This window comes from Rhinoderma darwinii, chromosome 3 (genome assembly GCF_050947455.1).
Source record: "Rhinoderma darwinii isolate aRhiDar2 chromosome 3, aRhiDar2.hap1, whole genome shotgun sequence".
NCBI classification, from domain to species: domain Eukaryota; kingdom Metazoa; phylum Chordata; class Amphibia; order Anura; family Rhinodermatidae; genus Rhinoderma; species Rhinoderma darwinii.
In genome coordinates, this window is record NC_134689.1 from 13000832 (window position 1) to 13016848 (window position 16017).

A 16017-nucleotide genomic window follows, 5' to 3' on the forward strand; every position below is an offset into this window, starting at 1 on the left:
TACTACTACATATATGACTGCAGAAAAAAAAATGGAGTATCTCCTGTACAAGGTGAATGCATGCGATAAAGTAGAACTCTTCAACTCACTTAAGTGGGTTTGTTAAAGGGCATGTACAGATTTGCAACCAAATTTTGTTTATTGCTGTAATGCATCAAATGTAAAAAAAAATTAGGCGACTGCAAATAATAAAAAAAAAAAAAAATGTACATTTTCTTTTAAAAATCTCCTGCCGTTTAGTGCAAACATCCCCTATGCAGAGATATGCGTCTCCGTGGTTACAATTATTCATGCATTATAATTAATACTACACAGCCAAAAGAGGGTTTTGTGATATTTTACTCATTAGATTGTATTCACGAAAGATAAGAATGTGAACTACACAGAAAAGAACCGGAAATACGGACAATTTGTCAGGAAGGAAGATTGTGCTTCGAAGCCGTTAAGACTCTTCTTCAGTAATTGCGCCAACCTGGATCCTGTAATCTTAAACCTTAACTTGATGCCAGCTTGTGGCCAAGAAGCGATGTTAACCAACCAATTTAAAACCATTACAGACATAGAAACATGTACTTAGGGAATGTGTGCCAGCTTAGTAACCACACACATATTAAAGAACGCTAAAAAGGGTACACCGTGCCAAATTTTGGACTTTTATAGGGTTATTCTAATCTCAGAAGTTTATAGCATATCCACGGCATATGCCATAAATATCTGATAGATGCGGGTCCCAGCACCTATGTCAAAAAGAGGGGTCCGCCGACTCCCATACTATTTCTAGACGGAGTATGAATGGCTAGGTGGCCGCGCTTGTGCACAGCTCTCTCCATCTACTTCTATGGGGGTTACAGAAACAGCCATGCCCACAAGTGGCCACCTCTCTATTCATTTACCATCTCACTAGGTGGGTCAGGGATCGAAGCCCCCCCTCGGCATAGATCCGGCTCTTACAGCTGGGACCCGCATTGATCAGACATTCGTGTCATATGCCATAAGTGTCTAGGATGGGAATATTCCTTTAAAGGGTCTTAAAAAAAAAACGTTTACGGCATATCAAATACGCCAAAAAAGGTTAAACCAATGGGGGTTTGACCATTAGGACTCCATTGATCCGGATTATGGGGATGTCCAGTATAGCACTCCCCATTAAAGTCTATAGGAAATGGTGAAACATCTTAGTGAGCATGCTCCGTTGCGTCTGTACCCCCATAATAGGACTTAAATGCAGAGGGACTGCATGCACTGCCGGAAGCGCAGTCCTAGTAGTTGGACCCCACCGATAACACATTTATAGCTTATTCAGATGTTCATCATACATTTTTCTAATTGGAAAACCCCTTAAATGTCAAGACGGATTAACATGGTTTTACCTATCAGCATGGCTCTGTGAAGCATATATCAGTTTCACCAGTTCGGGGCACCTCAGGAAACGGTCCGTGACGATGAGGTGTCTGGAGGTAGAAGGAAAATAAATATAGACAATCCTTGAGTGGTCGTCTTCTGTAAAGATCATTTCTTTCAGACGATTCTTAGAAATATCTGTTTCTCAGAAGATGGGCGACAACCAATATGGCCACAGGAGAGGTCGCCCAGCTCTACCTAACAACCGAAAGCTGTAACGAGAATGGCCAATATATCAATGATTAACTAGAGAGAATTGTTATTCAGCAATCTGGGAAAGCTTGGTGACATCCCCTGTGGGAGCTGCAATGGTGGCCAAACCGGTTGCCACCCATAGTCCGCAAGTTATTTATTCATTGTCTTACAAAATCTATTGATCAGTCCCTGACCACCTGTTTTCAGGAACCATACATACATATCAGACGGTCAACTACATCCAAAAAAAATAAATAAAAATATATGGATTACGAGAACAGCAGAAAAGCATAAAGAAACATACTAGGTTGAGGACCAGAAATGGTCAGTCAACGGAGTTCAGAGCTAAATAAATAAAACGAAATGTCCCTTCGATAATCAGAAGAAGTGTAGCCCTGCAACCAGCTTCGAACTAAAGAAAAACAAAAAACACAAACTTAACCTGACTGCACTGCAGTCCAGAGAAGTCTTATCAGAAGTGGTCTTCATGGAAGAGTGTCTACCAAAACAGCCATCCTACACTGGAAGCCAATCTACTATACATTAAAACCCAAAGACCCGGGTAGTGAAGCTACAAGAAAGTGTCTGCAGCCAACAGTTAAGTTCTCCTCCAGGTTTGGGGTTACATTTAGAGGTTACTGTTCTCACCGGAGAAGGGGCACCTTATACTGGTTTGGCACGGATTAAACTGAATCTCCCCATACTTTGGACTTTCCAGGTCAGATTCGCAAGTCCCGGTCCCGAGAGAAGTCAATGATTGGTAGCAGATGCACTATTGGAATATCTGAAGCTTAGTTGGAAAGGAGCAAGAAGTTGGTAATAGAGGAGCAGTAGAAGGTGCAACAAAACCAGCGGAGAAGACAAGAATAGGGCCAGGAGATCGAACAGTAAGTATCAGACAACAAACCTAAAAGGAGCGGGAAAGAGTCAAAATCCAGAGGCACGCTAGGTCAAGATGATGTAAGTAACAACTAGACTAAATGTTCACAGGCAACATTATCCAGGCCGATCATCTGCTTTTACAAAAGCTACGCATGACGTCATCAAAGTGGGCCAGGCGGCAAGGAAACCCAGTATGGCTGGATTAAAAAAATTAGAGATTGCGAGCAGTAGAGCGGCGCGAGGTGAGTAACACTTGAGTTAATGATTTGGCTAGAATTAATGGATTCCTCAATGGGCAGAAGACCAAACAGATTCTAATCCATCATACAATACATCCAGGGAGACGTCTGATCAGTCCTAATGCAATACTGTAGGACAATGAACCCAAACTCATGGGCCAAGGTCATAAACACATAAGAACAGGGAGCCCTGTTAGGGTATGTTCACACGTGCACGTCCGTTACGGCTGAAATTACGGAGCTGTTTTCAGGAGAAATCAGCTCCTGAATGTCTGATGTAATGGCAAGTGCAGGCGTTTTTCGCAGCGTCCATTACGGACGTAATTGGAGCTGTTTTTCTATGGAGTCAGTGGTAAACGGCTCCAATTACGTCCCAAGAAGTGACATGCACTTCTTGGAAGCGGGCGTCTTTTTTACGTGCCGCCTTCGACAGCGGCGCGGAAAAAAAAATGACCGTCTGGACAGAACATCGTAAAGCCCATTCAAATGAATGGGCAGATGTTTGCCAATGCTTTCAAGCAGTATTTTCGGCCGTAATTCCAGGCGTAAAACGCCTGAATTACGTCCCTAAATAGTGTGTGTGAACATACCCTAACAGATACGATGAGCTCCAAAGAGAAGATGGAGGATGTCTGGAATTTGTCGAAGACACAGAAGCAAGAATGCGGAAGGGTAGAAGTATGACAATTTCTCTAAGAAGCTCGTGTCCACCTACCAAGGACACTGATGCAATTTTAAAGAGAGCTCCCACCATATATCAATTATGTTTTTTACTGTTATTAATAGCTAATTTTTACTATGTAGTATTTTTTCATTATTCTTTTTGAAAGTATCTTTGCTCATTAAACATGCCCAAGACGGATTCTATCAGACCGTGTATTCCACTTCTAGCCTGGTCAGGTATTTTGTGCATGGAAAGGGACTATTCTCACCTAATTATTGAGTGGGTTTTAAAAAAGTGTTCCCCACTTTCATGCAAGTCCACCTTATTAAAGGGGTCCCTTGATAATACGCTGATCACAAAGTGATCGGCTGTAATCTGTGGATAAACCTGGCAGTAAGTGTTCAATTTCCTGCAGCGCCACCACAGGGCAAATTAAGCATGACAGGACAGTCCTTCCAGAGCGAGACACGCCCCTCTGGCCAGGAGATGAGAATCCTACCCTAACAGGGTATATGAAAATGGGTTTTCTAAACTGCACAACCCCTTTAATTTTTAGGGCCTTCCTGCAACATACCACGTGGATAGGGTGGAGTACACAAGCAATAAATATTCAACATCAACAAGACATTTAAGTTGCTGAAGGCAACAAACCATTATCCGTATTACGGTTTCCTATGAAAGCTGCACAAGTTTTGTATTTACTTCAATCCCTAAACGTCATTCACCGTAAACCTTTTACAAAAGCCAGACTTAACATCGCAAATGGTTATACAACCTGTTTGAGAGTGTAAGCTCATAAGCCCGGCTGAACAAACGAGAAGGGCGAGCGGAGAAAGGCACACTCTACAAGTCAGACATTTGTGGGGCTCATAAACTTTTAACTATGTCAGGAGACAAATAAGAACACGCTATCCACCCTCTCAATCCTGATGGGAGTGAAGTCTGAGGGGGGGGGGGGGGGGGGAATAGGGTCATCCCGAACAATAGGAGAAACTATCGAGATCCCATGCCTCAGGGCTGAATTCTCAACCCTTGAAAGAAAAATACGACACAGTAAACTGCAGATGAGTAAATCTTCAAGGCAACGGCATTTGACACTGCATTCATCGGTGGCAAAATTTTCGACATCAACGATAGCAGCCATATTTCTTTGAGAGAATGATTTCCATAATCTACAGAGACTTTAAAAGGGATTGTCCAGTTTAGAAAATCCATTTTCATACACCCTATTCGGGTCCACGGGATCCTCATCTCTTGTCCAAAGTGGAGAGTGGTTACAAAGAGAGTGTTATGCCCTGGAGAACCGGTGTACATTATACAGACAACCCATCGATATGAATTGGCACTGTGTAATGCCTAATTTCCCCTGTGGTGGTGCTGCAGCGAAATTGAACAGTTACTGCCAGGTTTCCCCACAGATTACAGCTGATCGCTGGTGGTCCCAGCAGGGGGACACATTGTGATCGGTTTATTGCCAAGGGACCATGCTAACAAGTAGGGATGGTCCACAACTAAAAGTAGCTACACAGACTGGGCCAAGAAACGTGAGCAGACACCCTTGAATAGTGGAGGTCACAGTAATCGGACCCCCAATGATCAAACTATTAGGGCTTATTCACACGAACGGGTGTCAAATCGGCAGCTTTTCACGTCCAATTTGAATCCGTGCGGGACCCGATTTCTCAGATCCCTCATAGACCAATCTATTGAGGGATCTATGAAAATAGGCAAAAATAAGACGTCCTATTTTTTTCACGAGCCGTTCACACGGTCCATTAAAATGACGGCCAGGCTCCATACAACATTATTTTTAAAGAAAAACGGCTGTTACACGGCCGATTACGCAGCTTATGTGAATAGTCTCTTATGGTCTATCAAGCGAGACAACCCCTTTAATTACACAACCAAAGACACAGTCTTCATATTAAAGCCGCGCCAGTGATCAGCTGTTCGCCTCCCAGCGAACAGCCGATTTTGCTGGGGAAGCCAGACATTTTCCCTGCTACCTAGAGTTTCCCCGCGATTTGTATGCACCGTAAAATCCGATTAAAGGGGTTGACTTATTGGAGCAACTTCTTTAATCTGAGAGCCGCTTAGCAAGACCACTACCAAGGAGTGGACCATGCAAATCCCCCGCATGGCCGAACATGTATTACATGGAGAGCTCAAGTCCACAGCGAGAGCCACTACTACGCCCATCTATGCCGTCCATATGACAATAGGGTATCGATCCCTCTCGTAAAGGGAAGAACTCTGCTGATATATACACGCTGATAGCGGTGGCTCCAAGGTGGTGCCTTGCTGGACATTTGCAGGTTTTATTTTTTATCGTTTTGGACTGGAACGAACAAGCCGAGGAATAATAGAAGTGTGATCCGCTTTCAAGCAAACATTTTATTTTGTGGCTAAATAAGTAACTAAATATAAAAGCCATTTGTGGTCAAAATTTCATTGAACGACATAGAAACGGGTCCGGGGGCTGGAGATAAGCTTCTCTGTGCTGTGATTTACTGCCCCGGGATTAATTTTCCTTCATAGATAAATGATAGGTTCACCGCTTATGAGGTTTCCGCTAGCTTTGAACTCCGTTTCAGCCATAAACGACTCTAATAGAGAAGTATAATTAAAATACAGACTGCTCCATTATGGAAATCGCATCAAAACACCAATGTAAATCTTCAGTTGAGCAAACATCGGCATTAACTCTTTATTTGTCCTTTGAGTTGTTTTGCTTATTATTTTGCTGTGTTTGCAACAAGTGATTTCTGTTCTGCTTGTGTCTGACGTCCGGTTAAGGGTGTATGTACCGGCAATTCACATGGCTTCTATGGAGCCCTCGGAGAGAGGGGGCCCTTAGTGGTGAGAACATGGGCAGGACTACCCTCTAGAGAGGAAATACACTTTTTTTTTGCTCTATTATATCTAATGCATAAAAAAATAAAAATATATGTTATAAGACAAGGTATATATGTATTTAGTTTGCCTTTTATTTATTACATGTTGGGCTCTGTTCACAGCAACTTTCCGTTGTTCTGTTCCGCCATAGGAGAATTCCAAGAAAAACCGGAGCAGTCAAATGATGGAAAACATATGGCGCACGATGGAACCTATTGCCTATAATGAGATCGATCAGATTTCCATCAATGTCCATCAAAAAGTGCGACAGGGTGTGCGCACCTTACGGCAGCTGTAAGGAGTGTGAGTTAATGGTTCTAAATCTGTAAAGTAGCCTAATAGAGTATCCAGGAAGCAATGGAGGAAGGCAGGGGAGCTGCATACAAAGCCTTATAGGTCTTTATAGTATTGCCATCTTGCCTTATCTATGCCCCAGCTGTACAATAGAGCCATCATTTCTCTTTAATGATAATGAGATGACTCTGCTGTATGCGTCCCAGTCTACACAGCAAAAGTGACCTGCAGAAAACAGGAAATGTCAGCCTATTGTGTATTCTGTAACCAAAAAAAGTCCATAATAAAAGGTTTTAGATTAGTCTTATCTTTCCAGCTGATTTTGCTAGGGAAGCCGCAGTCATCCAGACCATCCATGAATGATGCCTTACAGAGCGCCCCTCCATTCTGGCTCATAGGGGGAGCATACAAGCAGCGGGGACCCCCTCCCTCTATGGTGTCCATATGCCCTAATGTAACTTTCTGACGATACATTCCCTTTAAAAAAACAGATTAAAACCAAAAGACACGAAGAAAGAGTAAGAGGACTTATTGTCTCCATTTCCACCGGACTTGTAAGCACTTGATTTCTAGGCTCGCGTCCAGTTTGTTACAATAAAGCCATTGTAGATTCTTTTACTTAAAAGATGGCTGAGAGGAGTTTGTGGGATCTACATCTGTGCGACAAGCTCGCCAAGTAAACAGAAGTGACCAATGTGTCTTGGCTTCGGAGAAAACGTTGTAGAAACTTGGACAGGGAGTAATGGCTGTGATCACGACGGTCATCAAACGAGGACTCTCCCTCATTTTTTGTGTTTGAAGTGGGAGGATTTATTCTTTTGCAAGCCATTCATTTAGCGACTCGCTCATATATGATTAATTCCCCCCCCCCCTTTATCTCGGTACCAGGCACTTCATAGAAGCGGCTCAGGAGGTCTCCGTCCAAAAACAAGGCTTTAAGCCACATTCTTATAAAACAAATGACCTCCCGAATAAAACAAAGCACCAGTAACAGGGATGAATGGGGGGCAATTACACTTTGATCTGCTCTATCAAAAAAAATAAAAAAAGTTGAATCTGGGAAGACCTCTCCCCGCTTGTCTACAATCCCTTCAGCCCTCTTGGAAATGCACAATGTCTTAGTTTTAACTACAAAATAATACCCGGCATGTTAGAACAAAAAATTAAAAAAAAGGGCAGGATTAGGGTCAATACACTGACTAACTGTAAGCAACTCAATGGACATAATTACATATATTGCATTAAGAAAACCCATTCCTATACCCCCTATTAGGGAATTCTGAGTAAATAAAGGGGGGGGGGGTCACGTGTTCAGGATCCTCATCTATTGGTCAGAGTGGAGAGCGGATATAAAGAGCGTCTCTGGCTCTGGAGGACCTGTCCGGTCTTTCATTACATAGACAATCTATTGCTATAAATTTACATTGTGTAATACTTTATTTCCCCTGTGGTGGTGCTGCTGGGAAAAGGAACACTTCCTGCCAGGTTTATGTACAGATTACAGCGGATCGCTGGGGGTCCCAGCAAGGGGACACTTTGTGATCAGTTTATTGTCAAGGGACCCTTCTGACAAAGATTTGTCAAAGAAGGCTACCCCTTTATGGTGCTAAAGCTTCTCCCCGCTTCATTCAGGACCATTTGCCTTGGTGTATTTGTCCAAATTAATTGATCTTGTGCTCACTGGTGGTTTAGTTGCTTGTAGTTTATAATAATTTGATTCATTGTAGAATAGAAAGGACATGAACATCCTGTTGAGCAAGCAGAGCTGCAGTATAAAGCATGGGGGAAAGGGAAGGAGCAGCAGCCAAAAACAGATGATAGATTTTAGACTACCTTAATGCCCTTTTACATTGGGTAAACAAGCATTTATATCAAAGCTCAGTCCAAATAATTGCCCTGTGTAAACAGGGAGATGTGCTGCCGACATGATGGAAATGTATGGTGACAAACGATTCGAGTAACAATCACTTGTCCCCATTCATAACTGATCACTGATCCTTGTGAAAGGAGCAAACGAGCGCCGATCAAAGAGCAGTCTTGTCGATCGGCGCTCATTCATCGGCCATTTCGGACCGTGTTACAGGACACGTCTAAATTACAGTCACTGACCTTAGCTCTGCCAAAATGGAGCAGCGCTAAAAAGGAGTTGAAATTCAAGAAGTTAAACTGAAGGTAAGTATCACTCACAGGCAGTGACATGGAAAAGATTATTTTTGAGATCCCCAACTGCACAGCTGCTGTAAATAATTCTTCCACTAGGGGGAGCTTACTACAGAACGAAGTATACAGCCCCCATTGAACAGAATCTGTACATAGAAGCTCTTAAGCTCCCCCTAGTGGTGGCTACAGGTCTCCAGAATTACTAGATTTAACTAGGTTTATGCAGGAGATTTGGAGCTTTGTATCAGAAAAACTAAATTTTGCTACCTATAAAGATATATTATGAAATTAATTAGAACTGAATTTTTGACCAGGTCAGACACCACCAGCATGACCCCCCCCCCCCAGAATGAGCGTTAAGAAGGGGTCAACAAGTGGTAGATTCCATTAAAAAAAAGTAGGGGGAACGGATAATATATTTGGTTAAACTGCCTATAGCCCGAGAGTCCACAAACCAAATAATGTACGTGCAGCATAATAAAGTCCATACGTGTATCGTAAAGTAATCAATCATAATGGGAAAAACAAATAGTACGTACAGCCACTCCGCATCGGACCGCTTTCCGTGGGCAGTTATTACACGCAGTGCAATGTTAAGGTTGGCAGGTTCTAATAATTCGGCCATTTTGTCATCGTCCATACAAGTGTACAAAACCATCGAACCGTAAGCAGAGACTTTGTCGTCTTCGTGGGTCAGGCAATTCCTACAACATAAATCAGACAAATAAAAAAATTATCTCTTTGCAAAAATGGAATTGAAGGGGCTTTCCGGTTTAATGTCAATAAAGCAACCTTTTATTATACTTTGGTGTTTTTTTTATTTTCTCGCTGTTTTTTTAAGGCATCTCCTTGCTGTCAGTGAATGGAAATGTTCTTTTAAAAGAAAACAAAAAACAACACTATAAAAGGGGTTGTTCTATTTGGGTAAATGGACGTAAGAGGGGAATTTCCAACATGGCACCCACCTCAACGTGCCTGGCAGTCATTCGATTGGATGGCCAGCATGTAATGCTACATTCCACCTGTAGTGGCCACTGCAGGGAAATCGTGTGGCTGGTCGTGAAGTCCCCCAGTGAGGACAGCTGATCGCTGGGAGTGAGAGAAGCCGGACCACCACTTTGTAGCCTTACAGTTGTGTGAGCTGACCATTATGTCAGGCTTTCAGCCACTGAATATAAACAATAAAAGGTTCCTATTCACTGTTAGCAAGCAGAAAAAAAAAAAAGTACATCAGAACGTCAGAGAACTATTCATCATCAAATCAATGAACTTTATTCGTTAAAAAAAAAACTAAAAAAAACGAGCTCTCATATATGGGAAATTTGCAAACACCCAAAAACTATATTCCTTGTCGCGTCTTGATATACCCCTCTACCCAACGACTATTTGTTAAAGTAGCTGTGTGGCCTAAAACATCCGCGGCACATCGTTGCTTTATCTCATACATCTGAAACCGTACTTGTAAATTTCCCTAGAACCTGTAAACGTGGTATTCAATTTTTCAAGATCTCTGCTTGCTATTAATTTGAACTTTAATGAAAAAATTTGGGGGGTTTATTACCCAAAAGCAAGGAATAGTTTAACTCCTTTTGACCTATAAATTAGAAGACCTGTCACATGCCCAATATTATATATGTTATTGTTATTTTCGTGTTGCTTTGGGTGAAGTTACGCTTATTTTATAATGTTCATTCTATACATTTTGATTTGTTTGCAGTAGTGGAGACATCTTTAGACCACATACACCCCATGTTCGGGGTCTGTATAGCGCCGCAGTGCGACACACCTGAAACGTACGGCTGCTCGATCTCGCTGGTCGTTTGTTCTGGGTTACCTCCGAACACAAGAGAGTAAATAAATCTTATCAGAGGAGAACGGTTGGATTACAAGTCGCCTCCGCCACAAAATTGCTAATTATAAAAGAGGGATTTAGTGCAGTAGATGGAAAACCGGCGCGCACATACTTACAGGAAGAGATGTGGAAAAGCGTGCTTCCAGATGTTATTTTGGGAGTCCTGGTTCCCTCCTGCAGCATTGCCAAGAAACTGTAGGCTGCAGCGGAAGGCTGAAAAACACAACCAGAGAAAATATTTCATGAAGAATAAAATATAAAAATGTAAGAACAATGAAAATCCTTTAAACTGGAATCGGACAATCCGGAAAGTCTAATAATCCGGCACCAAACTGCAATATATATCTATGTATAGTATTTTGGACTTTCTTCCCGTAGCCTCTCTAGGCTTACAACCGAGATTATAGAATATATATATATATATATATATATATGTGTGTTTTTACAAATATGTTGTCCACAGGAACCAATTATTTCCCATACCCTCGAGATCTAGAATCTGATTGGCTACTTACTTGCACCTTATAAAATCGTTGTGCCTTCTGTATTTACGGTTACAGTATGGTTTCTACACTGTAGCAACCAGTGGCTGTCACCTCCCTGACATATTTTCCTACAAAATCAAGTGTGTGAGAGAGTCTCCAGTAGCACCGGTTGTATAAAAAAAAAAAAAGTGTTTGCTCATGGGGGTCCTGTCCTGGGGGGCCCTGGGTACTTGCCCAGTTTGCGACCCCCTAAAACCAGCCCTCGAGGGATAGACTTAGAAAACTGTGAAGCAGATGATGCATCATGGGACTTGAAGCCCGGTCATTTCTAGTCGCTTACGGAGAGGTCTTTAGTGCAGCATTATGCAATGACTGGAATTTGCCTCCAAATATAGAAGTGATAGTAAATAAATATATTTTGCTACGTTGTGGAATTCTCCATTGGTTTCGGTAGCCATTTTCACCCCATGCCCCCAACTCGAATATCAAGTCAAACATATCCCACCTGCCCGAATGTGAAATTCACTCTTTATGCGTAAGTGGGCAGTGTTATTTTAATTTTAAAAGATAAAAAAAAAAAAAAACTAAGATGCGGAGTGTGTGAAGGAGCGACCTAATTTTATCCTGCTGGTAAACCACGCCACAAATGATCTATGGACACAAGTTTGTACAGAAATAGAATGTGTTTTGAGGACAATAGTCCCTTAAAAAACAAACAAGATTACTGCAAAACAAAAATACAATATTACCGCAGAACCAAGAGCGGATGTCATGAATACAACAAGACGTCTCAACTTAAAGGGGTTGTTTTATGAAGACAAGCTACATCCTTATGCCTTATTAGGCCATATAGACATCACAGCGGGGGAGGTCTCTCACTTAGCACCTCCCCCTAGGAGCCAGAACAGAGAGCCGGTCTGTAAAAACTAGTATTCTACAAATTTAATTAGTCAAAAATCTGAATAATAAAAGCAAAAAGACAGGACTACAGCTGGTCTAAAATTATGTGCTGGGTCTAACTTTTTGGGTTGAATGGCACCTGATTAGTGGATCCCCATAAGACAGTTGTGACCTTTATGGTATGTGCACACACACTAATTACGTCCGTAATTGACGGACGTATTTCGGCCGCAAGTAGTGAACCGAACACAGTGCAGGGAGCCGGGCTCCTAGCATCATACTTATGTACGATGCTAGGAGTCCCTGCCTCTCCGTGGAACTACTGTCCCGTACTGAAAACATGATTACAGTACGGGACAGTTGTCCTGCAGCGAGGCAGGGACTCCTAGCATCGTACATAAGTATGATGCTAGGAGCCCGGCTCCCTGCACGGTGTTCGGTCCACTACTTGCGGCCGAAATATGTCAGTGAATTACGGACGTAATTAGTGTGTGTGCACATACCCTTATAGTAGGGATGACGTTTTTGTAAAGGTTTCTCATGAGAGGAACATTTTTGCTGGGTTAGGCCCTGTTTACATCTGCGTCAGGATATTTCGTTGTTCTGCTCCGTCAGAGGAGCAGAACAAGGGAATGACGGACGCATTGGTTCTGTTGCCATACGAACACCACCGGTGGCCGACGGAACCCAATGACTTTAATGGGCTCCCTCGGCTTCCCGTTGGGGGGTGAGGGGTCTGCAGTTTTACCGGAAACAATAGTGAAGCATGCTGAACTATTGTTATTGTTTCTGGTAATTTCTGCCGGATCTGTGACTGAGACCCCTAACAGAGCCTTCAACACAGATGTGAACAGCCCCTTACCCCAGGCTAGGAAAAAAACGTTTTTCCACGTTTTTTTTTTTCTCAGTTAAAAAAAAAGAAAAAAAAAGACAAAAGTTAAAAACAAAAATATATATATATATATATATATATATATATATATATTTTCAAAATTTATTTTCATTTTTTTCTCCTTCTTTACCAAACCTCTTCATTAAAAAATGACAAATCCACTACATTTAGAATCTTCGTTTTAAGCTCAAAAACATCTGTGAGAATAATTTTAATGATTTACAAGAGAATAATGATCTGTCATAATATCGCACTATAGTTAATATTTCAGCATTAAGCAAAATTCACCAGGAAACCAAGAAAACCAACGAGGATATGTCAGCCGGGATGCCACCCACTGTGTAGGTACAAGATGATGTACTGCCGACCCACAGCACAGAACTCTGGGGGAGTAACGAGGGATTGAACCCATAATTTATACAAGATCCACCCACACTGCCACTTATAAGAAGCCGCTACAGTGTCCATCATGGCTCATATAAATGGAAAATTACAGTCAGAGCACAAGGTTTGCCGCAATTTCTTACCACGTATAAATAGAAAGCAAGGATTTCCATACCTTGACGGGCCTTTTTCTGAGATTTAAGAGCAACGTGTGGTTTCCTCCCAGGTCTATTACGTGTTACTGGACTTCGCCGAGCAACGGTTGAACTGTTTCCATACATAGGGTGACACTCCTGCCCTATATGTTGCCCTCTATATAAAAAAAAATGGAGTCAAATGTAGACTAGGCCCATGGGATGGCGGGCCTGTCACCTAGGATGTAAATGGTGGGTCGGACTCAGAGTTCAGCTTCCCTCACCCATGCACAGACACCTTTATCTTACCCAAAAATAGTGTTTCAAGAAAACCCCTTTTTCCAAACAAAACCGTCCATTTTACCAGTGTTCTTTACCACGAGTCCAGCAAACTGCTGATATCATCGGAGGACAGTGAAGCCAGCCATACAAGTGTAGCACAACCGCAGGTGAGACTGGGTGCTACAACCAGAACAAGGCTACAATACGTCCGTCAGGCTGAGGCCGTAAATGGATAGAAGGAAATCTTTCGGGTGCGATGGTATGTTTTTCTGCAGTAACTAAGTATTACGGGGGTCACATTGAACTCCATGGTCACCTGTGGTCCTCCGGAGCCAAGAGGCAAAATAGATGTGGGTCCCTAGCTTTATTTATGGAGATGTGGCCCCTGAATTAGCTCAGAATAGATTTAGACCACACAACCCCTTAAGGCAGCTAGTTCTGGCATTCAGTTTCGGTTTTTGCTTTGACGTTAAGCAGATCGCAGAGTGTCCCCTGGCTTTGACCCCCCCAGCGATCAGCTCTAATCCGTAAGAAAATCTGGCAGTAAGTGTTCTATTTCCCTGCAGTGCCACCACAGGGGAGATTAAGTATTACACAGTAGTGCCTCTGTGCAATCCAGAGTGAGAGACGCTCTTGGTAAATCGCTCTCCACTCAGGCCAAGAGATGAGGATCCTGAAGAGGATTAATTCAGAATTCCCTAATATGGTGTATGAAAATGGGTTTTCTACACTGGACAACCACTTTAAAAATAAGATTTCAGCTATTTTTGAACAGCGTTGAGACAGAACTTTTATGTAGTACGTTCAATAAACATACGTGTGTATTCGAGCCCAGCTATAAAAAGCAGCAGTGCCCACAAGCCCACTCACGTTGGGACTTTTAAGAGTCAGGTTTTGGAAAAGATTCCCTTCTTCTGTGAAGTGGAAACATTACAATGACTTCCAGCTTGGGATGTCCAGACTGCACACGTAGAAATGTTGTCCATCCCTGGGTCCTTCATAATCCGGTAAAAATAGAACTTTTATGTCACCCGTAACAATTTTGAGGGGTCAGAAGAACATTTAACTTTTTCTACCCCAAAAGCATTGGACGAAATCCAATTTTCCAGCCACTGACGGGTCTGGAGCAGAAGTGTTGAGGCTACTGAATTTTTACAGAAATTCGGGTATTTTTTTTAATATCTATATAAAATATTACTTTATTTCGTATGTGGCTGAAAAGACAACCTAAACCATAAAGGCTTTTGTACATGTATATCAATGCTCAATTCCTCACTATTTTCAGGATCTCTGCTTGCTGTCGGTAAATGGGAACATTTTGTGTACATCCGTAGGCGGAATACCAGTACAGACCTAATACTGGGGATTTGCTCCAATTTCACACTTGGGTGCTTGGAATGGGTAAGCTAAATACATAAGCAACAAGGATCTCTCTTCCATCCGGAGTACGCCTATGATTATCCATCGTTGCTGTGAGATCAATAGGATTTTGTTTAATGGTCACTAACTTTTCAACTAACTTTGCATAAATCAATAGTATAAGCAAACATAAGAAATTTTGTAATATATATCTTATTAGAGAAAAAGGTCTCTTTTTCCATTTTTCTGCCCCCCCCCCCCCCTTCCTCCGATCTGTTCACTTAAGGCCCTAATTCCCCAGGCCGGTTTCCCCCCCCCCCCGCAGCGAGCGCCGATCAACTCGTTGTGCCGATCTGTCTCGTTGCTCTGCACTCATTTGCTCCGGTCACAAGGAGCTATGCATGGGGACGAGCAGTCGTTACCCAGATCGCTCGTCCCCATACATTATCATCTCGTCGGCAGCGCGTCTCCCTGTTTACATGGGAGATGTGCTGCCGACAACGATAATATTTTACTTTTTTAGAACGATACGATCAGCAGATGAGCGAGTGTTTGCACGTTCATCTGCTGATCGCTGCCCTGTTTACACAGGGCAATTATCGCCAACAAGCATTCTATGAATAATCGTTTGCACCATAATTGCCCAGTGTAAAACCCCCTTTAAATCAATTTACTGGTATCTCCATCTCCTCTAGAGTAGACAGACCATCAGATCACTGAGAGATCAAATTACATGCTACCCAAAGGATTCTATGGAGAGAAGGGAGCAGGATTAGTGGGAGAGGCAGAGACACACACAGAGACGTGCTGCAGCAGCTTCTAGTAAGTGTTAGATCTCACCCCAGTGCTGGATTCACAGCTACACTGCTTATTACTGTTGTATGATGTCCTCCATGCTGCTGTAATATATATATATATATATATATATATATTAGAAAGATCGGGGAGCAGGATATTCTCATCTGTGTGCTCTGTATGGCAGACAGGATAGCAATTAGA

General features: G+C 42.4%; 1 protein-coding gene across 2 annotated transcripts in view; it reads right to left on the bottom strand.

Moving 5' to 3' along the window:
* Window positions 1-16017, bottom strand: part of ATXN10 (ataxin 10) — a 97602-nt gene that overhangs the window by 53159 nt on the left and 28426 nt on the right. For both annotated transcript variants that reach the window (XM_075855938.1, XM_075855937.1), the window contains exons 4-6: window positions 10699-10795; window positions 9270-9434; window positions 1371-1451 (exon numbers count right to left, since the gene is read on the bottom strand). In XM_075855938.1, the coding sequence (XP_075712053.1) occupies window positions 1371-1451; window positions 9270-9434; window positions 10699-10795 (343 nt within the window). The remainder of the gene's footprint in view (window positions 1-1370; window positions 1452-9269; window positions 9435-10698; window positions 10796-16017) is intronic.